The sequence below is a fragment of the Chinchilla lanigera genome, unplaced genomic scaffold (genome assembly GCF_000276665.1).
Source record: "Chinchilla lanigera isolate Chin_1 unplaced genomic scaffold, ChiLan1.0 scaffold00084, whole genome shotgun sequence".
NCBI lineage: Eukaryota > Metazoa > Chordata > Mammalia > Rodentia > Chinchillidae > Chinchilla > Chinchilla lanigera.
The window spans coordinates 8,638,638-8,662,092 of NW_004955485.1; the positions used below are offsets into that span (position 1 = coordinate 8,638,638).

A 23,455-nucleotide genomic window follows, 5' to 3' on the forward strand; every position below is an offset into this window, starting at 1 on the left:
GATGAGCCTGTGATCATCTCTGTCCCTCCCTGCCCTGGTCACCACTGCTCACAGAGGGCCCAGTTTCTCCTGCTTTGCACTCCCAGCAGACTTTTCCCAAATCTCCCTGACTCTGGGTACTTCCAAGGCCCAAACTTGGTGTGAGCTCCAGCCCTTGATCTGCACCGTAAGCCAAGCAGAGAGGGCATTGTAGCTAGCTGCCTCAGAGCTATCCCCCTCGTCACTATCCTTCCCTGTTCTTTGGTGCATAATACAGGCTGTGACGCTGAGCACCACTGAACTAGCCCGAGTGTCTCCACCTCCCGCTTAGACACAGCCGTGGAAGGGATGGACGGCAGCACCTTCCCTCCTTGACCGGGCCTGTCCCAGCTCCCCACTGGCCCCGGTCTGGCTCACCGCAGCGCCAATTCAGAGCCCTCTTTTGTTTGGCTTGCACGGAGCAGCCTGGTCACTGTTCCCACATGCCACAGTCTCCCCACCATTCACTGGAAAGGCTGAAAAGCTCTCAGCTAATTGCGTTGGGCTGAAAATTACCACTTCCCTGTGTTCCCCTGCTGCTGAGGACATTTATGTCACTGCTGTATTTAGGGGGAACAAAGGCCCCCTGTAGGGAGGGCCCAGGTACGAATGTGGGATGGAGGGAATAATTGCGATCTCTCCAGGTGAAAGCCCCTGTTAAACTTCAGTAAGTCAATTAGGCTTTGGGGGGGAGGCCAGAGACCCCCACAATAAACTGTTCCCACCAAGCAATTAAAGAAAATAATTTTAGCTTTGAGGACAGAAACTGCTTATTAGAAATTTTGTGGGGCCCCCTCCTCTCCTACCCCAGCCCCCCTTGAGGATGAAACAACAAAACGCCTTCCTCAATAGAAGTGTTTCTCCTCCTTCCACTCATTGTGTGGCCTGAAAGCATTTACTCTGGGAGGGAAGTGGGAGGGAAGAGACAGGCCAAAGCAGGAGAAATAGCAGGGGCTTAACACCTGGGCTGATGCAGAACCACAGCTGCCCACAACTGGTAAGGTTGGGTAGAGACTCCTGTGGGCACAGTGTGTCCTCAGGGCATGTGTGGAGTGTACTCCTCAGACGCACATGTACCCACAAGACCACCATCTACTCCTCAGCATGAGTGGATACTAAGCAGTGCATGTGTCTATATAGCAGCTTGTGTGTCCCCATACCACCACATGGTACTGCCACATGGCACTGTGTGTGTGTGTGTGCATGTGTGTACTACCTGTACCTCCTCAGCAAAAGATGGCAGGACCAAGGCAAGCTAGCTGGGCATGCACCCTCCCAAGACTGTGACTGGGCCCATATTCTCTCTCCTCCCAGGTGCCAAATACCAGCACCTGGGAGTTGAGCCATAGCATAACTTTCAGCCTCAGACTGTTGCCAGTGGCAGGCTGAATGAGTGGCCAGCAGCCACCTACTGGCCCTGCACTGGGAATGGTTCATGGGGAGCAAAGGCTGGACATACTGATCTCCACAGTGTTGTTCCCCATGTTGATTGGGTGGGGGATGAGGTGTGAAGACTCAGGAAAGAAATCAGAGGCCTGGTCTGGCACATGCCTTCTCAGTATCTAGCTGAGCTGGTAGGGCTTTGGGAGACCAGTTCACAAAGCCCCACCCTCCATTTCTGGGGAGACGAAGGGGTCTTTATCTTCTCTGGGGAAGAAGTCCAGAAGAGAGAGAGGCTTGTGCATTAACAATCTGTAACTTGCAATGTCCCTGTGCTTATGTGCGCATGTGCAGCAGATCACAGGTGGCAAAGGCCTACGCCCTACACCTTGGAGCTTTCAGGGAGGGCTGGTGGCGCTGATGGTGGGCATGGCATTGAGTCAGGCCCTGCCCTGGCACCAGTGCTTCCCTGGGGCTCATGATGTGTTTGGCTTTCTTTCCAGTGTTCCAAAGAGGAGAAATTAAACATAGAGGGGTAGAGTTTTCCCAGAAATCAAATATGCAATGCTATTTGCCTACCAAAGGGCCTTAGGAGGTAGAATTTGGTGCCTACAGGTTGGCAGTGGGAGGAGAAGTCTGTTGACAAAGTTGTCTGAGCAGAGCTGAGGAGGTGAGGCTTCGTGGAGAGCAGGGGCGGGCTGGAAGGACAGGCCTCAGAGGGGTGGCCTGGCATGGCAGGGGCTGCAGGAGGAGCAGGAAGGGGCTGCACACTGGGAACTTCCACATGGCAGCCACCAGTGAGGAAGGAGCTGGGTCTTCAGAACATCCTGAAGGTCAGGTGCTTGTCATAATTACCTCAATTTTGTAGCGTGTCTATGTGATACATAGGCCGAAATACACATGTGGTAGTCAGGGTTCACAAAGGGAACAATACAGGACACATGATTTATAGAATTATTTTATAATAGTCACCCAGAGTCATATACAAAAAAAATGCAGGAAATCTGTCCACACACTGAAGACCAAAGAATCCAGCTGAGGGCCTGGCTTCCACAGTAATGTCCTGCATGAGTCCAGCTGAAGACCTAGAGTCCATTACAGTGCCCCCCCAGAAGTCCAACTGGAGGCCTAGAGCCTACAACAGTGTCTCATGCAGGCCTGTGTGACTGATCTGTGCTGCGAAGGCCCAAAGGTCAGTGGTGGAAGCTAGAAATTCTGTGCCAGTGGGATGGAGGATCTGTGCTAGCAGGGGGAGGGATCTGCAGTGGAGCGAGGAAGCCATGCTCAGAAGAACCAGAGCTCCCCCAAAAGGTACCACAGCCATCCTCAGTGACAATGAGATTCCCAAGCTCCTCCAATGATGAAAACAGCCGAGTCCATATCAGGAAAGCCAGCGTGACGAGCTTCTCCAGGAGATTAAACAGTGCACCATTAGGACCCCAAAGTGAACTGTAGCCATTCTCAACGACAACAAGGTCCCGAGCTCCTCCAGTGATGAGGACAGCCAAGTTCATCAGGAAAGCCAGCACGACATGCTCCTCCAGGAAAACAGCTCCTTAGAGCTTCGAATAGCTCCCAACAGCCTCTCTTCTTCTCCAGTTCTTTTATTTTGTTGGCAGTAATCCTCAGGTGGGCCTCCTACACCCAGAATCACACTAGTTCAGTTCAGCTGGGTGTTATAAGTTGCCATCAGTTGTCAATCCACCACAACATACATGTCTACTTATGTACTCTATAGTCACACACACACACATACTGACATATATAATACGAGTTTTATATGCCGTATATCATTTATTATATTTATACTCTAGAATGTGGTTTTCCATGAATGGACTTTGGTTATCTCATACCTAATTTCTGATTTAAAACTTCAAATGTCTTTCTGATCTGCGGCCAGGTTCATTTAAAAAAAAATGAGAGAGCCAGGTGTGGTGGTGCACGCCTGTAATCCTAGCTCTCAGGAGGCTAAGGCAAGAGGATCATTGTGAGTTCAAGGCCAGCTTGGGATACAGAGTGAGCTCAAGCCTAGCCTGAACTGCGCAGTGAAATCCTGTCTCAAAAAGACCAAAAAAAAAAAAAAAAAAAGAGGGTTTGAGAGGACTGTTGTAGATTTTCACGTATATTTTGTTTTGTCTTGTTTTGTTTTTTGTCTAAGAAAAAAAAATTTAGCTGAGTGGTACACAATTGTAATCTCAGCACTTGGGAAGCTGAGACAGTAGATTCACAAGTTTGAGGCCAGCCTGGACTACATAGTGAGACCCTGCCTTAACAGGAAAAAAGTAGACCAGGCATGCCTGTAATCCCAGCACTTGGGAGGCTGAGGCAGGAGGATTGTCTGAGTTCAAGGTCAGACTGGGTCACATATTGAGTTCAAGGCCGATCTGGACTATATAGCAAGACACTGTCTCAAAAACCTAAAAAAAAAAGAAAGTTCAAGACCAGCCTGAATTGCATAGTGAGATCCTGTCTCACACACACACAAAAAAGCAAACAACAGAAAAGAGCAAAACCTTGGTTTATACTTGATATCCCAGGGGCAAGCAGAACAGTTCAGTCAAAGGCAGAATTTGAAGACAGCAGACCCAGATCCACAGGACTGACAGGGGTTTATGCTTTTGTGGGTACTCTGCTCTGTTTCTTCTTGGATCTTGGCTCTTGTCTTTCTCCCTGCTGACCAGCTTGTTCTGTGAGGCTACCAAGAACTCCTGTGTTCAACAATTCAGTGTTTAAGTCATACAGAGTGATTGTGCCTCAAAGAATCCCAGGCAGAGAATCTGGCCCAGCAGAGTACCTCTTGTTTAATTAACTGGCCAGGGAGGGAGAGTCATATAAGAGTATGGCAGATATCTTGGGAAGTACATGTATAGAGGGAGAACATAAGGTAGGTGGAACAGCAGGGTTTCTCTCCCTCCCCACCCTTCCCCTTTCCCTCCCCACCCTTCCCCTTCCCTCCCCTTCCCTCTCCTCCTCTCCCCTCCTCTCTTCTCCTCTCCTCCAGTACTGGGGATCAAACCCAGGACCTTTTCACTGAGCTACATCCCCAGCCACACACAACTCTGCCCCCTTCCTTTAATTTTTGAGACAGGGTCTGCCTAAGTTGCTCAGACTGAGATCAAACTTCCGCTCCTCCTGCCTCAGCCTCCCAGAGCTGGGATTACAAACCTGTGGCCCCATGCCTGGTTTCTGTTATTTTCATAAAGGCCAAATCTCTCCATGATATCTAGTCCCAAAGTGTCTTTGTGAATGTGGCTGAGCTCAGGGACTTTGGCTACCAGCTCTCCAACAAAGCAAGAGTCTAGAAGAGCTGTCACGCCATAGCTTTAACATCCTCCTCCTCTCTTCACTACTTTTGGGTCAGTTTGAAATTCTACCACTGCATGCTATAGATGATGCCCTTAGAAAAACTTGCCTTTTTCCTAAGGTGGAAGGCATAGAGGAAAGAACCTTCTGTGGACATAGAAGATCGGATGAGTGAACAGTGGTCCTGAGACATCCTGAGGTTAGGGGAAGAGAGGGCTGGATTTGCTGACTTCTAGGATGGCATGGGCCTGACTTGGCAGGCCTCCTGCAGAGGAAAACAACCAGAAAGCCACATGGAGGATTAGACTCCCAAGAATATAGTTTACAACCCAGAGCATGGTGAAAGATGAGGGCTTCCTGCCTAGTGCCATTGTCAGGAAGGGATAAAATCTTGGAGAAAAGACAAAGTTCCTGGGACTACTAACTAATCTGGAAAAAAGGAAATTCCTCTGAACTTGGCCTTCCTGAAAAACCACATAATGGAATTCCTGCAGAAAAGGAACACTTCTGCTGTCTTTAGTCTGATGATTTTTCTATTTTCCCCCTATAACATAAGCCTCAGTCAACATGGCCAGTGCAGGGTTTTGGGGACCAAGAAGGAGTTGACACATGTGGATTGGTTGGGTTTTTGTACCAGAGTTTGCTGCCAGCATTTTATAAACAGTGCCCCTCCACAAATGAAGCTGTCTGTTCTTGAGGAACCCTACTATGCACAGAGACGTGGAGGCCTTGTTGTCTCAGATCCTACTTCTGTGGTTCTGTTGTGTATAATTTATGGTGCCCAGTGGGGAAGCCCAGCGGACCCGTCAGCCTCTATGACCATGATAGTACCTCTCTTCCCATTGCCTCTCCCCAGTAGCCTTCAGTCATGAGGGAAGTGCTGCCTCAAGCACACCGGGTTGAAGAGTGTAGAGTTTCACCTGTCCTCCTGTTCCACCCATGTTAACGGAAGGAAGTTAGTTCATGGTTGCAGATGGTGGTGGTGAATCCTTAGGTCAACATATCCTCTGCCTCACTTTTCTGAGCATGCTGAATATTACTATGGAACCCTTCAGCAGTTGATCATCAAGCCCCCTTTGAGCCCTGTCATGGTTATGTGGCCACTGGATGAGGGAGGTCATGCAGTCAGGTAGTGGATAGTGTGGATGAACTCTCCTAGCAACAATCATTTGAGTGTCAGGGTCAGGTACTGGGGCACTGGTATGGGGTGAGCCAGATCTCAGTCTTTGATGGGCTCACCAGGGAGTTCAGATCATCTTTTGAAAGATACTTCTAGTTTACTCTTTACGAAAAGTGTGGTTAGAAGGGAGGCTGGGGAAGCACTGTCAGAGCAACAGCAAGCCTGGACTTTTCCAGGGCCCCTGCACCCAGATCTCCACCACTCTGAAGCGGGCCACGTGAAGGGTCCCTGTAAGGTCCAGTACAGAGCCAAAAACCACATGGTGTGTGTGATATTCAGAGGAGCGTTTCACTCAGTGTCCCCTGACATGCAGCCCATCTTCAAGCAACTTCAGAATGAGTATTTTTATTGCCATCCTCCTTATAATTCGGTTCCTATTCTTTAAAATTTAAAATACAAGGACTACAGAGTAAAACTCCCCATCAGTTGTCTGGGCCTCTCCCCTCTATTCCTTTTTTTGTAGGAAGTCTGGTGTGTGTCACTCTAAATCTTTACGTTCAAGTCAAACAGCAGTTGCCGTATGATTTCATGTAAGTATGCACATATACGCATACCTGCTCTTGCTTTGTCTTGGGCTATATTATGCATTTATTCTTGCCTTGATTCTCCCTCCCTGTGTGGTTCAGAGATTCCTGCACCTTGGCACACCTAGCTGTACCACATGCTTAGCCAGAGTAACAGGCATGTGCCCCAGCCTGATGATGGGCACTTGGTTGGTTTCCAGGGTTTTGCTGCTATAGACATCCTTTGGGAAACATCTGTGTACTTGCCTCGTTGTGCATATGGTCAGGTATTTTTCTATGAAAGATACTTAGGACGTGGATCAAAGGGGAAGTGTACTTGAAACTTTAAATGCTGCCAAATTGCCCACCAACTAGATTATATCAGATTGTTTACTCACAGTGTGTACCGTTACCTATTTCTCTCACACTCACCAGTATTGGCTAGTATATCCTGTATGGAAAAGTCTTGCCACTCTGATGGGTAAAAAATAATATCTGATGTGGGGAGTGGGTATAGAATAATAATCAGGAGGTGGACTTTGCAGCCTGACTGCCTGAGGTCAAATCCTGAGTCCCTCTCCTGCTAGTCATATGACCTTGGTGAATTACTTAACTCTCTTTATTCAATTTTGTCTCATGTAAAAGAAGGTAACATTGATAGTATATACCTTATAGTGACTTAAAAAACAAAAAAAAGCCTTTTTGTTATGGAAATTTTCAAGATGTATGGCAGTAGAATGACTTCCAATTTATTCCTCTGTACTTTCCCTTCCCATATTATTTGGAAACAAATACCAAACATACAAATTCACTTTTGAGTATTTTAGTGTGTACTCTAAAGGATAGTAATGCACTTTTTTCTTTCTTTTTTTTGAGACAGGGTCTCGCTATGTAGTTCAGGCTGTCCATGAGCTCACTGTGTAGCTGAGGATGACCTCGAACTCAGGGAAATCCTCCTGTCTCAGCCTCCCAAGTGCTGGGATTACAGGTGTGTGCCACCACACCCAGCTAATAATGCATCTTAAATATTATCATAGTACCATTATCATACCTAGAAACATATTACTAGATATGTTAGGATGTTTTGAAAGTTAAATTGGACTAATCTGTGGAAAGTGCGTAGAACAGCCAAGCATGTAGTGAGTATTGTGCAAGTATTTATAGTTCTTTTTGTTGTTTTTCTAATTTGCAATTCTTTGATTGCTGTAGGTTTAACACTATTTCATGTGGTTTTTGGCCAGGCATATTTTCATTTCTACAACCCCAGCACACACATACACACACCACTTCGAGACAGTCTGGATGGGTTGGCCAGGCTAGGCTCAGACTTCCGATGTTCCTCCCTTAGCCTCTACTAAGCAGCTGGGATTACAGACATGCACCACCACACTCAGTTTCCATGTATGTATTTTCTATAAATCAGTCATTCATATTTTTTTCAGATATCTACTTTTCTCCTGTGATTTGTAAGTTCTCATTGTGTAGTCTTGAGTATTAATCTCTTGACTATTATATATACATGGGAACACCTTGTATATATAATATACAAGGTATATTAGCTTGTTGCTTATGATGTCTTTTGTTACATAGAAGTTGTTATTTGAATGTTGGTTCTTCCATCTTTACCTTTATGACATCAGAGTTTTCTGTTTGTCTTAATATCTTTCAGAGATTATAAAATTATTTTCCTGTAAGTTTTATGGTTTTTCATGTAGCTTTAAGAAATGTTTATCTTTTTAATCCATCTGAAATTAATGTCTGCTGGGAGGTAAAGCTCTAATTTTATTTTTTCCAAGTGTATCCTCTAGTCTCTGCATCATTTGTTCATTGGCTCATTCTTTACCCTCTCTCTTTATTTTTTTTTATTTTTTTTATTTTTTTGGCTTTTTCTCCGGTACCGGGAACCGAACTCACGACCTTGCACTTGCCAGGCAGGCACTTTGCCGCTGAGCTAAATCCCCAGCCCCTACCCTCTCTCTTTAAATTTAGATTGTTTTTAGGATATAATAATGCTCTACAAACATATGGGTACAGCTTTGGACTCTTTTTTTCTGACCCATTGATCTATCTGCTTCTCTAGTATGAATATCATACTACAGCTTTACATCATGTTTTGATCCAATAGAACAACTCTCTTGTTCTATTTCAAATATTTCTGGGTCATTTTTTTTTTCCCTTGTGTTTTTGAGATAGGGTCTCACTATGCAGTTCAGGCTGGCCTTGAGCTCACTATGTAGCCCAGGCTGGTCTCGAACTCCCAACGATCCTCTTGCCTCAGCCTCCCGAGTGCTGGGATTACAAGCGTGCACCACCACGCCTGGCCTGGGTTATTCTTTTACATTTCTTTCTCCAGCTAATTTTAGAATTAATTGAATAAGTAAAAAAAAAATCTTGTTTAAATGGTACTGTGTAGAATTTATAGATGAATTAGAGGAAAGCTGACTGCTTTATGATCTTGAGACTTCCTATCCAGGAACATAATATATTTCTTCACTTAACTATTCTATATCCAATGGCAAAGTTTAATGTTTTGCATATGGATTTCTTCTGGGGATTTTTATTGGTTTGTTTGTTTTTCTTGGTCTTTTGTTGGATTTATTCTTAGATATTTTACAGTTTTAAAATCTTTTGTGATTGTATATTTAGCTATACTTTCAGTTGGTCACTATTGATATATAGCAATAACATCTAACATCTGTGGGTGTTTGAAGTATGCCATACACTATTCTAAGCATCTTATCCCAAATAATTTTTACAAGCTTATGCCTAAGTACTATCATTATTTCTATTTCACATATAAAGAATAAAGTATATTTGTCCATTTTTCGTTACTATAGTGAATAACCTGAGGCTAGATAACTTTATAGAAAAAAGAGGTTTCTTTTGGCTCAAGGTTCTGGACATCCAAAGTTGAGGAATCACATCTGATGATGGCCTTCTTATGGATAGAGTCCAAGGTCGGGTAGGACATCACATGGCCAGAGGCAGGAAACATGTGAGTGTTTTTGTGTCTTCTTTGGTCTCTCTCCGCTTCTCAGGTTCAGTCATAGAGCTTCCATCTTGATGACCTTATCTGACCCTAATAACTTAAAAAAGGCCCCATCTCGAAACACTATAGTTGAGTTTCTATCCTCGAGTACCTCACAGTGGTAATTAAATTTCAACACATGAACCTTTAGGGGATATTCCAATCATAGGACTGGGCTTTGGCAAGTGTCTTAATTACATTTCTCATTGCTGAGACAAAAATTCCTGACCCGTAGAGTTAAAGGAGGAAAAGGGTTTATTTTGGCTCACAGTTTGTAGAGGTTTCAGGCCATGGTTGGTTGGCTCCAAGGCAGGGTGGCTTGGCAGATGGGCATCGCAGAGGAGAAACAGTTCGTGGTGGCAGGAGACAGCAAAAGCAAATGAGCAAAGGAGAAGACCAGCCCTTTATATTGTATCCAGGCTACTGGGATTAGGGTGGTACCAAGCCAGTCAGTAGACTGATTTAGTAACCATGCACCTTACTCCCTGCATCACACACTCTAGATCCATCCACCTCTGAAGAAGCCCCACCTATGACGGCATGAGCCTTTGGGGGACATCTCAACCCAGACCATATCAGCGGGCTTAAGTAATTTGCGAGGGTTAAACATAATTAAGTGGCAGAGCCTGGAACCAACACCTGTACCACTGTCTAACAGTGCCATTCCAAACAGCACACAGCCCCTCAACCAACCCTGGGAGTCATTGTGATTCTTTTTCCTTTTTAAAAAATTAAGTCTATTGGATTTTTTAGGTACACAGTTTCATTGTCTAAAAATATAGCCATATATACCCTGTCTCCATGCCTCCTTTTTGGGTACTTGGCTTCCCATGAAGTATGCTGTGGTCACCTTTTCCCTTAGCCCTGGAACATATTGCCATTTCTTTCTTTCAGATACAAACTTAGCAGTTGCTTGTGTTTCTGGACCATGTAAGTGGAAAATGTAGTTTAGAAACTTTTTTCCAGTAACTCCCCGTATAGTCTTGTCAAATTCAGTAGTTTTTTGTTTTTTATTTTTTTGGTTATTTTGGTCTTTTTTGAGACAGGGTCTCGCTATGCAGTTCAGGCTGGTCTTGAGCTCACTTTGTAGCCCAGGCTGGTCTCAAACTTGCAACAATCCTTCTGCCTCAGCCTCCCGAGTGCTGGGGTTACAGGAGTGCACCACCATGCCCGGCTCAAATTCAGTTCCTCTCTGTGAATTCTCTTTCCATCACTCAAGTTACTCATTGGAGTGAGTGCATTTGGGAAGACCAGGCTTTACACAGCTGCCTTTTGGCTGGCCTGGGCCATGATCTTCTATCCTTTTACTGCTGGTCAAAATGAAGAGTGTCTGTTTATGTGTGTCCGTCAGCCGTTCCAAGCTGAAGGACTGCACTCCTCCGGGGGCACTTTCTTGGGTCTGCCCATTGGCACGGCAGGGAGGTGTGATAAAGCGGCAGGTGCCCAGCCACTCTGTCCAGGCCTGTCTTTCCATGTGCCATCCTGCACCTCCCTGTCCTTAGTGGGTGTGGTAGGGAAAGCCCCCATGTGTGCAGTACATTCTGTATAACTGGGGTGGGACCCAGACGCCAACAGCTGTGGGAGTCAGGAGCCCCGTGGGGAGGAGAGGCCAGTAGAACGTTCCCTTGTGATCTATGGCTTCTTCCCAGTGCTTCCATGAGGTGCGCCTGGGTCCTGTTGTGACCCTGGCTGCGGCAGCAGCTCACTGTCCAGTCGACCTGCTCTTGGCATGAGTCATCAGCACAGTGTGTAGTCAGATTATATTTTCTCTTACAGAATCTAAATAATGTTTTCTTCTGTAAAAAGTAATATATCCTCATTGTAATTTTCCTCATTGAGGAAAATGTAGAAACTAAAGAAAACAGTTTTAAACAGAAAAATTGCATATAATTCTGTAGCCCACATAATTCGCTTTTAGCATTTTAGTGTATTTTCTCCCACTTTTTTATGCACAGGGTATTTTACAAAAATAGTTGTAATATGCCAGGTGTGGTGGTACACATTTTGTCTGTAATCCCAGCACTTAGGAGGCTAAAGCAGGAGGACTGCCTCGAGTTTAAGACCCTGTCCCAAACAACAAAAGTTATAATAATGCTTTTCGTACCTTACTTCCCTCTCTCTCTTTCTCTCATTTATGTTTGTTTGTTTGTTGTTTTGAGACAGGGTCAGACTGGCCTTGAACTCACTGTGTAGCCCAGGCTGGCCTCATAGGTGCAGTGATCCTCCTGCCTCAGCTTCCCATTACAGGCATGCATTACCACACGCAGCCCCTATTGTGTAATATTCCTTAGGGTAGATGGGGTACCATTTATCTCACATGCTTAGGGTCTTGGTCCCTTGCAGGCAAGGCGAGGCACACTTTCTCTTCCCAAGGAGCCCCTTGTGGTGCAATCATCCATGAAGCTGGCCCTCCTTCTGAGCATACATTTCTGTCAGCTTCCTAACCTTGAGGGAATGGTGTGCCAGTTGCTGTGTGAGATGGGACTTGTTTATTTGCTATACACTTTATTCATCTGAGCTTTGGACAGGCCTCTTGCTCTTACTATTTTTAGTTCATGAACCAAATTGCATTTAGTTCTTAGGCCTCCCCACTCCTCTTTCTTCCTAGATACAGCTGTGGACAGGAGTCTCCACAAACACTCCCAACCCCCACCAGGAACATGATGGGCAGCCCTGCTTCCCTAGCTACAAGGTGGGGTGTTTGCTGGAGAGAGAAAAAGATACTTGTATCTCTCTTTACCCTTCTAGGCACATGACTAGGGTGACTTAGTGACCAGGGTGCCCTGTTAGCAAACTCGTAAATGCTGTGTGCCCCTTCCTCTGTCTTTCCCCTTTCTGATTTCTTTTGACCTTCTGTTCCCACTCCACTGGTCCCTCCCTGACAGTGCTGTCACTGTAGCTACTGCTTCTGGTTGTCCCTCCCTGCGAGCCAGTTTGTGTGACCTTCGCACTGTATTCATGCCTCGGGACTCACCGCTGTAATGATGTCAGTAGAGGAGGTTAGCAGATGGCAGTGGTAGCAATGAGACCTGACATGTTCTAATGATTCCCTTCTTCCCACCCTTGCTGGCTGAGCTGATGGAGGGGCAGGGGTTCCCTTGAGGTATTTAAGGAGAGAGCCAAGGGAAATTGGGGGGGCCCCCAGGTGCCGATGAGGCCTGTGACCTTTGTTGCTATAATATCAGTGTTTCACAAGCAGGGCGGTTCGGGAGCCCACTTGCAGCCCATCAAAAATTGATTTAATTGCAATTTTTCCTCCAATTAGGAGCACTGGAGCCTGACTAATTGGAGTAATAGAGAGTAATAAGGCTCAGATAAAAAGCCTTCCTCGGCCGCCTTTGTATCTCGTGTCAGTGCCTGTCAGAGGTCAGAGAGCTTGCATATTCTATTAGGCAGCCTGGCCTTCATTTGTACAAATTAGTTTACCCAACAGTAATTAAAATGCCAATGCGGGTTGAAGAGAACTGAATACACTTGATGGGCATGTGGGTGAATGATGTGACAGCTCTGGTGGTCTCCCTTGCCAAAGTGTGTCAGCCTGGGCTCAGAGGCTGCTGGGGCCTGGGCCAGTGGGCGGCTCCAGGCCAGCCACGGGGCACAGCTGCTGAGCATGCCACTTCTGCCACCCGCCTCTGAGCCAGGCGCTTCTTTCTTCTTCCAGGTAGGGTCATTTGTTCATTTGTTGATTGATTGATTCATTCGTTCTGTAAGCATTTGAGTTTTCAGTACATGTCAGGCATTATACTGTACTAGGTACTGAGGACAAAAACAAGATGAACTGGAAATGTAACCCAGATAAGAGCTTGTGGGGCAAGGGCCTCTGAAATCAAGACTGATCAAGGTCCAGTTCTAATCCTAATACTTCACTAATTTTTCGGGGTTTTTTTTGGGGGGGGGTTTGTTTGTTTTGTTTTTTCTGAGACAGGGTCTCACTATACAGTTCAGGCTGGTCTTGAACTCACTTTGTAGCCCAGGCTGGGTTCGAACTCACAATGATCCTCCTGCCTCAGCCTCCCAAGTGCTGGGATTACAGGGATGTGCCACCACACCTGGCATACTTCACTAATTATGTGAACTAGAATGTTTATTACCCCCTTGAGCCTGTTTCCTCATCTGTAAAATACCAAAAGCAGTACCTACTGCGTAGGCTTATGAGACTTTAGTGGATAATGGTTTTGAAACATTTACTCAACATCTGACACACAGTAAGTACTCAGTAAATTAGTCATCCCTCAGTATCTATGAAAAGTTTTTTTCAGGACTATAATGGCCAACAATACCAAAATCTGCAGATGCTCAAGCCTCTTGTATAAAATGACATGGTGTTTGTATGTAGCCTGTGTACTTCCTCTCCTGTGCTTCAGATCTGCTCTGCATTCCTCCACTTACACCACAGTGTAAGTGCTACGTAAATAACTGGTCACACTGTATTATTGAGCAAAAGAAAGCCATGTTCAATAAAGATGTAATGGTTTTTTTCTAAGTGTTTTTCACCAGTGGTTATTGAATCCATGGAGACAAAATCTACAAGAGTTTGGAGGGCTGAGTGTATTAGGGTTACTAAGAGGGCCTACACTAGCTGGACATGGTGGCACATCTATAACCCCAGCACTCAGGAGGCTGAGCCGAGAGTTCAAGGCCAGCCTGGACTACATAGCAACACCTTGTCTCAAAAAAAAAAAACAACTAAAAAAATTAGCCTAAGCTAATGCAGAAGCAGTGAGTAAGACTCTACCTACATTTCAGTCTATGGCCCACTAATTTTTTTTAATTAATTAAGTTTATTAGTACATTTTAGGTATGCATAATGCTCACATTCATTATAGGGAATTTGTACTGTATATGTCACAACTTGATTTTTTTTTTTCCTATTCCCCTACCCTTCCTCCAAACACTCTTCCCCTCCTTACTTTAAAAAAATTTTTTTGTTGTTGTTTTGTTTTTTGAGGCAGGGTCTTACTAGGTAGTGCAGGCTGGCCTCAAACTCAGAGTGATTCTCCTGCCTCAGCCTCTCCAGTGCTGGGATTACAGGCTTGTGGGCCACCATGCCTGGCCTCCCCTCTTGGCTTTTTTTTTTTTTTGGCCTTTTTGAGACAGGGTGTCACTATGCAGTTTAGGCTGGTCTTGAAGTCACTTTTGTAGCCCAGGCTGTCCTCGAACTCACAATGACCCTCCTGCCTCAGCTTCCTGAGTGCTTGGATTACAGGCGTGCACCACCACACTTGGCTCTCCCATCTTTATTTACAAAAGCTTTGTTCCATTTGTTCTTTTCTCATTCTTTTCTTTTCCCTTCCTTCCATCCTCCGCTCCCGTCTCCCTTGTTCCCCTTCACATTTGAACATTTTCTTCGTATTTCACAATATCTATTCTATATTTTGGTCCTTATTTATACTTTCAGTTTCTCACACTAGAGAAACAATGCAGTATTTACAAGTGTGTCTGATTTATTTCACTTAAGAATATAGTTTCAGGGTGCATCCATGTAGCTAGGAATGGCTCAAGCATGCCCCACTAATTTTCTCCTTCCTTCTGTCCTTCTCTTGTTTCCTGTGTCTTGTTACCTTCTGCTTCTCAACTTGTGTACAGAAGCCCTAGTGTTTTTGCCATCTTTTCTAATGTGAAGGCCTGTGTGTGTCTACTTCTTGGTCCTCATGGTGGTCTCTGCGATGCCAGACTTGCCCAAGTTAGGCCCAGGGGACAAATCAGGTAGCCTGAGGACCTGGGCAAGGATTGGGACAGAATGGGGAGAAATTGTAAAAGTTACCATCTGGTAAAGACTTTCTGGTCCAAAAAGAGTAAGTTTGGGGGTCAGAATGACTTTTCAGCCCTGTAGTTGAGGAGAGAGCACGTGTGTTTGTAGAAGTGTGCATGTGCTAACATTAATTTTTAGATAGTTTGAAGTTTCTGTTGTTGCGCTTATGAAGGGCTTCTCACTTCTCCGATTGTGCGACTGCCATTCAGGTTTGAGTCTTCGGGATTATTCCTTCCAGAAGCTGAGGGACCAATATGGCTTCCCCAGCCATGTTGGCTTTGGCCTCTGAAAGGCCCTTTACGTGCAGCTCCACAGATTCATACTGAGGACCTTCTGGGCCAGCACTGTGCTGGACACGAGTACCATCAGACCCTCAAGATGGGTCACAAAAGGGACAGCATGTGTTTTCAGTGGTTGCTCTGCAGGTATTTCTTGAGCACCTTTGACACGGTTAGCGTGGGACCCAGCATAGTGAGGGATGCGGAGGGAATCCATAGGTGTCAGGGGTGGGAGACAGAGCATGGCATCACGTTGAGGCCTGAGGGTGATGAGCTTGGGAGATCGGAGGGTGGAAAAGTGCCCGTGAGGGCCATGACCCATCTCAGCCAGCCCATGCAATGCACTTTGAGTGCAGTCTTTGGGGAGGGGATAGAATGTGGGGGCCACAGGTCCTGTGTGCAGCTGCAGCATCCTGGTAGCTTCACTGAAACTGGACCATTGCCTTCTTCCCTTCTGTATCATGGATTCCACATGTCTGTCACATACTCTGGAAGAGTGCTCTCGGCTGTGGTCCGCATTCTTGCTAATGACCATGGTAACTGGGGAGTGGGGTGGAGCTAAGCATGGCCACAAGTAGTTGGGAATAGACTGAGGACTGTGACCAGCCAGCCTGACCCCCTGTACCCTGACAGTCCCCCTGGTTTGGGTGTGAGTCCCAGTGTGTATCCCCCAGCAGGAGTTGGCTCAAAGTTGATTAACTGTTGCTCAGATGGTTTTCTAACTTTCACAAAACTCTTAGGTCTTCATAAGTGCCGAGAAGACACTGCTTTTTCTCCTTCTCTGGCTGCCTGCTTCACAGTGACTAAGCAAGCAAAAAGGCAACTCGTAGAAAGGAACATTTAGGGGTCTCATGTCCAGGCAATTAAGAAAGTCGTTCATAGGTTATGAAAGTGAGGGCCTCTTCTCCCGTGGTCAGGTGGACCAGGTAGAGGACAGGAATCCCTGGGAAGGGTTTTTGTATCCCCCAACCCCACCCTGCCTGCTGGGAGGTCAGAGCTGTGGGAATGGCACGGATTGAAGTTCCAAGTTCCTCTTCCCATGACCTGCCGGCTTCCCCCGGACCCATGGGCAGGCAGTCAGAGGCCTGCTGTGGGCTCACGAAGAGATGCCTGTGTGTCTGTGCTGGCGCCCTTCACCAGGCCCTACTCAAAAGTCTGCAGAGCCGCATCACATGTTTCCAACCTAAGGCTGGCTTTCCCAGTTACTAATGGATTGCTCCAGAGAAAGCTATGGGAAGGAGGCAGGGGTGGGCAACACATCCTGGCTTTGTAATTTGGTTCTTCAGTGTCCAGTAGCTGCTTCCCAGGCTGGAAGTTTACTTGGGGCATGGCGGGAGTGGCTGTCTGGCCATCCTGTGGGTCAGGAGAAAGCTGGGATGATGGGCCATGTCTCTGGAGGAAGTGCTGGCTTGAGGCGTGACAGCCCCAGGTGACTACTATAGCTTGTCAGTTTAGGGCCTGAAGTGTCTCCCCGGCCCCTGGTCCCCCCAGTTTTGAGCCAGCAGTTTGGCTGATGTCTGTCCTCACCTTCTCCCTCAGCAGCAACTGGCAGCCAGCTGCCCACCCCAGCCCAAGATGCTGGCTTCTTCAGTGCCCTCCCTGTGGAACTCTGTCTCCCACTGCCGTGCTTGGGACAGAGCCCAGGTGCTGGGAGAGCAGGTGGAGGGGCTGCTGGCCCACACTGCTAACATGTCATTAGTGTCCAGTCCCCTCCTCCTCCGAGACGTGTAGGGACAGAGCCCATCCCTGCCTCAGGGCTTCTGAGTGACACAACTGCTTCCTGCTTTCCTGCCTACCAGTTATGTTTTCAAGCCTGGGTTTCTGGAAGCCTTCCCCCGACCCCTGCGAAACCTTCTATCAAAGGAGTGGCTGCGCTCAGGGGCTCAGGCGTTCTAGTCCTAGCACTGTGGCCAGCCCACTGCCTCCGTCACACTGGTGCCTCCCGTGGAGTATGAGCCTCCCCTTAAAATGAAACTTTGCAGACTGTGTTGAGTTTTAAGGGGCTTAAAGTACGCTCTGGAAAATGTGGGCAGTGTGTTCCCTTTCAGCTCCTCTTGGCAGTGTTTGGCAGTATCCTTGGGGGACTCTGAACCCCTGCCCCAGGCCCCAGTGGCCCCGAGTGCCTGACCCTCCCATTCCCCACCCTTGTTCAGTAGTATTTACTCGCGCGTAGGATCGACTTACCTTTCCTGTTGACCTGTTCTCAGTGCGGCGTGTTTACACCTGCCCTGTGCTTGTACCGCACTGCCAGGTTCACCCAGGCCTTGCCCCCTTGAGGAACGTTTCTGGCCACCCCACCTCTGCCTGGGCATCACCCTCTCTCCCCAGTAGCATGTTCACAGGTGGCCCTTGCTGGGCCGCGGCCCTGCATGTTCAGAGTTCGTACTGCTGCAGCCCCACAGGTTTGCTCTGTGGGCTCAGACTTGCCCATCTGCAGGTATGTCTTTATGGGGGGCAAGGAAGACACAGCCTGGTCTGAGGAGCAAGACCAGCACTTTCTGACCCTGGGGGTCCTCTGCCCAGGCAGCCCTAGGAGGTGGCAGCCCATCTACGCTCCAGGGTGTCTCTGCACAGTTGCCCTGGTCATTCTCTGCTGCTTCTCTCTTTCTGGTTTGACCCCATGGAAGTGTGCTCTGCATTTCCAGTTGTGCAGCCATTTCTGCCACAAGTTCTGACAAACCAGATCTGACCCTGCTCTCCTTTTCTTTGGCAGCTCTTTTGTGACAGGGACCGCTTGTTGTGGCCACTTCTCACCACTGAGAATCTGGGACCTCAACAGGTAAGAAATTCCTAAGCCCACTGTGCTCCAGGGCAGGTGAAGCAGGGCAGCCTGGGAGGAAGAGGAGGGAGCTGGCTGAACCAGCCCCTGCCTCAGTTGGCCAAGTGATCGAGGGGGGCAGCTGGGGAGGACCCTGCCGTGTACCCCCGACAGCCTCCACTATGGTGCCTTCTCACATGGAGCCCCTGGAGCTAGCCTGAGGAGTCTGTTGAAGTTAGGTAAATAATAGGTAAGTAATTTTATGTAGAATTTATGGTAACAACAATTCAGATTTATGATACTTTCTCTCTGAGGAGTGCTTGGCTGTGTGAAAATCCCATCTATGCTTGGAGATTATTTTTATAAAATAAAGAAATTTTGAAAGTGGCCTATAGAACCTATAAAAATTATTATACAGAACAGTTAAAATACATCCAGGTTGGGGCCGGGGATATAGCTCAGCAGCACAGTTCCTGCTTGGCAAGCACAAGGTCCTGAGTTTGATTCCTGCTACTCAAAAAAGGGGGGGGGGCAACCCACTTTCCACTCCCCTCTTGTCTTAAGAAGTATCTTTCCCTAAATAAAATTTCCTACTCTTAACCTCAAAAAACAAAAAAATTATTCAGAGTTCTCTGCTTTGGCAGGCTTGACAAACTCCTGTCTGATTATCTGCCATTCTGCTGTAAAATGAAATTATTTTGAAATAACTGTAGATTCATAGGAATTTATAAAAGTAGGATAGAGAGACACTCATGTAACATCTTACATAACATGGTAAATGTCAAAGCCAGGAATTGACATCAGTGCGATCCACAGACCTTTGTTCAGATTGCATTCATTGTGAACGTGTTTGTAGTTTGTGCGATTTTATCACGTGTGCAGGTAATGTGTACCCATTACTGCAATCACGATACAGAGCAGTGTTGTTATTAGCACGGAGCTCTCTCACACCCCTTCATGGCCACACCAACCTTCCTCCCTGTCACGTTCATTTTTGTTTCTAACTCCTGGCAACCACATATGTGTTCTCCATCTGTATAATTTTGTCATTTGAAAGGCAAAATGGGATCATACTGTGTGCTGCCCTTTGAGACTGGCTGTTTTGGAAAACAGCATAATTCCTTTGTGACCCATAGAAGTGGTGGATGCATCAGTAGCTTGTTTCTTTTTATTGCTGAATAGTGTTCCATGGTATCATTGCACCAATGTTTCTTTCTCCATTGAAGAGCATTCACACTGAAGAATTTCTGTTGCTGTTTGTTTGGTACTAGGGATTGGACCCAGGGCCTTAACATGTGCTAAGCACTGGACTACATCCCCACCCCTGTTTAGTTTAGTTTAGTTTAGTTTAGTTTATGGTACTGCACATTAAACCCAGGAGCACTCTACTTCTCAGCTACATACCCAGCCTCTTTTATTTTTTAAAACCAGGATCTCACTAAATTGCCCAAGTAGGAGCTTAGGATCTTCCTACCTCAGGCTCCCAAAGTGCTGGGATTACAGGCATGTACCACCATGCCTGGATTAATTCTTTTATTTTGAGATAGGGTCTTGCCAAATTGCCCTGGCTGGCCTTGAATTTACTGTCCTCATACCTCAGCCTTCCAGGTAGCTGGGATTACAGATTCACATTCCCATGTCCAGCTTCAATTTTTGATTATTGCAAGTGAAGCTGTTACAAACATTTGTATATAGGTTTTTATATCAGCATTCATTTTAATTTATCTTGGGTAAATGCCCAGGAGCACAGTTGCTGGATTATTTGATAACCAAATGTTGGATTTTACCTGCCAAACTATTTTTCAGAGTATCTTTTATAAGTTTTAAATTTTGATGCAGTCCAAATTATCAACTTTTTCTCTTACCAGTTACGCTTTTGGCATCAAATCTAGCCCTCAGTTGTAAATACAATTTAGTAGCAGCTAAAGCGTCTCCCTCCCTCCCTCCCTTTCTTTCTTTTCTTTCTTCTTTTTGGTTTTTTGAGGCAGGGTATTGCTGTGTAGTTCAGGCTGGACTTGACCTCACAGTGATCCTTCTGCCTCAGCCTCCCAAGTGCTGGGATTGCAGGTGTGCGTCACTACACTTGGCTAAATTGTGTTTTTTGCGTGGTTCCTCCCTCAGTTGCTCTCTGTCTTCTCCTGTTCTCTCCATCATCCTTGGAAAGTGCTTGCCATGCCATCTTTCTGAAAAGTCCATTCTATATAGTTGGTCTTTCCACAGAGGCAGTGTGGAGCGTTCTCCCTGACAGGAGACGTTTTCCTTAAACATGTTCTTTCCACAGTAGTCACGTCTGCTAATCATCCAGGCAGAGGGATGGGAAACTCAGTGCTTTACACACAGCACACTGCCTCCAGGCAGCTTCAGAGTTCTACTGCCTACCCTTTACCCAGGTCAGTTGTTTCCTGAGCAAGGAGCAAGTGCACCTCCCCGCTGCAGAACAGGGCTTTAGATGTTGGAACATTTCCATTCTCCTCTTGCAGGTAGTTCTCTTTTTCCAGGCCCAGTTCTAGGTTCTTCAGTTGTTTCCCATAAGCCTTGCAGATCAGTCAGCCATAGCTTTTGATCCATGGCTGCTTCATAAGTCATGAAGACTTAAATCAAAGCAGCTTAAACAATAATGGGCTAGTACCCAAAACTGTGTTCCAAGGCCCACCCTAAAGCAAGCTATGGCGAGGGAACAGAAGACCCAGCCATGGGTGCCCGCCCGGGCCTGAGGAAGGGCCCAGCTTGCCCTGTGCACTGGCCATGGCAGGGAAGAGGGCAGCACCGGTGCGGAGTCAGGGCTTGGTCGGCAGGAAAGATGTGAGGAAAGGCGAGATGGGCCTGCAGTGCTGATCCTGCTGCTTCAGGACCACTCTCCCCCGAGTTTCCCTTGTCACTGTGTCTTCACCCCTCTGAGTACTGAACAGAGGATGTGTGGTCTGATGAAGGGCAGATGCTGTCACCTCCCTTGAGACCTACTTTTGTTCTTTGTTGTGTGTGCGCGCTTGTGTGCACACCTGGGATTGAACCCAGAGCCTTGAACAATGCTCAGCAGGTGCTATTCTGCTGAACTATAACCCCAGCCCAGAGATACATTTTTCTTTTTTGTTTTGTTGGTTCTTTTCGTTTTGTTTTGAGACAGGGTCTTGGTATGTAGTCTACGCTTGCCTTGAACTCACTGTGGAGGCCAGGCTGACCTAAACTTACAGCAATCCTTCTGCCTCAGCCTCCTGTAAGTGCTGGGATTGTAGGCTTGCACCAGCACTCCCGGACCCAGAGATCTCCTTTTTTTTTTTTTTTTTTTTTTTTCCCAGAGATCTACTTACTACTTAATGTAGTAAGTGGTCACATCACACTGCTGCCAGCCTAGAGGCAACAAGCAGGGTTCCCTTGGCCTTGAGCCCCTAGCACATTGGCATCCTGTGGGCTGTGAACCTTGTTCCTATGAGTTTGCCCTGCCCACCTCCTGCCATGAGGCTTTCCTCCATCTGAGCAGGGCTGAGGCAGAGGGCCACCCCAGGAGTAGTCAACCCACCCAAGCGTCTACTCCTTCCACCACAGTTGTTTCCACACTGGTACCTAGGAGTTTATTAATCCTCAGTACCTGCAGAGAAGGAGAGGGGCCTGTTGACCTCATGGCACAAAGAAGGCTCTGGCCAGTAAGGCCATGGATTACAGATGGGCCCTTCTGCTAAGAGCCAGTTTCGTTTAATCAGCTGGCACCATTGCCTGCCGGGACCTGGGATGGTGCACGGCTGGTGGTGGAGAGGTCCAGGCACACCATGGTGGGCCAGGCCGTCTGAGGGCTGTGGCTGCCTTAGTGGGAATTCAAGGTCAAGATGGAATCCTGAGGCACCAACCCTTTGACTGTGATTCTCCTAGACCTCATCAGCCCCAAACCCTGAGTCTATACTGAACCGAGAAAGAACCCAAATGAGAATGGGCATAAGACAGCTGTGGTCTTGAGTCTTAATGGAGACAAGGCCACTGCATCCTTGGGGCTGGGGATTTAGCTCAGCGGCAGAAGCGCCTGCCTGGCAAGTGCAAGGTCGGGAGTTCGGTTCCCGGTACCGGAGAAAAACCAAAAAAAAAAAGCCACTGCATCCTTTGGCCAGCCTGTGGGCTCTTCATGTGGCAGGATCACCCTGGGCATCAGTTGGTACTGCCTCTTCTCCAGCCCTTAGCCCCTGGCCCCCAGAAAGACCAGGCCTTGTGTAAACATCTGTCCTGTGCCCCGTGGGGCTTGGCAGATCCTGCAGTGCAGGCATTGAGGGAAGATGCCCGGGTGGAGGCCTCTGCTTTTGGTGGGAAGAAATGGATGGACAGGAGGACTCTCTGGAGCTGTCTTTCCCAGAGAAGCCTGAGCAGATAATAAAGTCATGTAGAAAATAGGATTAAGGTAATGAGCAGGCAGGACCAAGTTTGATCTTTCAATAATGCCAAAGCCTGACTGACAGGCAGCCTGCAAGGAGGAGTGCCCGGCCGGCAGGGCTTGGCCTGGCTGCCGTGTGCAGGGCTGGCTAGATTCCTTGCTTTTAACCTGTCACTCCTGAAACCTGAGCAGGGCCTGGCTTTTCCCTTTTATGTGTGTGCTGACTTCAGTGGAGCGGGTACTGGAGGGGCAGCTGTGCTCTGAGCGTCCGGGTTACCACAGGATGCCAATGGGGGCTGGGACACCCTCAGAGAGATGGGCACCTCATTAAGCACCTGTTCTCCTTTCCTGAGCCATCACCCATGTCTGTGTCCCACAGGTGCCTCTCCACAGGTAGCCTACACTACCTCAGCGGCCAGGAGAGCCCTTTCAGGCTCCCTGGCTCCCTCAGCCCCTCATCCACAAATACCTCTAGGGGACTCCTCCTTCTGTGGGCTGAGTGGGCGAGGGGCTGGGGGTGGGCAGCACGTATAGGTCAGAGGGCAGCCAGGCAAACATGGCCATTGCCTAGATGGCAAGGAGCTCGGCTGTCCCCCTCTCCTTCCCTCCCTCTCTGGCATTTTTCTTTGGGAGCTGGGCCCAAGAACAGGGGATGTCTAAGTGAGGAAGACGGTGAGGGGCCAGAGGGCTCCCGCTCTGGACAGTCAGTAGTCTTCAGGTCCATCCCCAAGCCTCAGGTGGTGCAGTCTCCTGAACCCCCACTTTGACAGGCCCTGGTGACAGCCCTGTGCTGAAGTAGCCCTGGCTAGACTCTGTGGTCCTGTGAGGACCAGATGAACTGCAGTCTGGGGCCTGGAGGAGGCCGGATCCATCTTGCATCCTGTGCATTTCAGAAGGGTCC

General features: G+C 47.4%; 1 protein-coding gene across 10 annotated transcripts in view; it reads left to right on the plus strand.

Moving 5' to 3' along the window:
- Fbxw4 (F-box and WD repeat domain containing 4) overlaps positions 1-23,455 on the plus strand; it is a gene marked incomplete at its 5' end in the record, with an annotated part of 103,581 nt that overhangs the window by 53,802 nt on the left and 26,324 nt on the right. For all 10 annotated transcript variants that reach the window (XR_001231089.1, XM_013504097.1, XM_013504096.1 and 7 more), the window contains 1 exon segment: positions 18,156-18,221. Coding sequence is in view for 9 of the 10 variants with exons in the window: in XM_013504097.1 (XP_013359551.1) it covers positions 18,156-18,221 (66 nt within the window).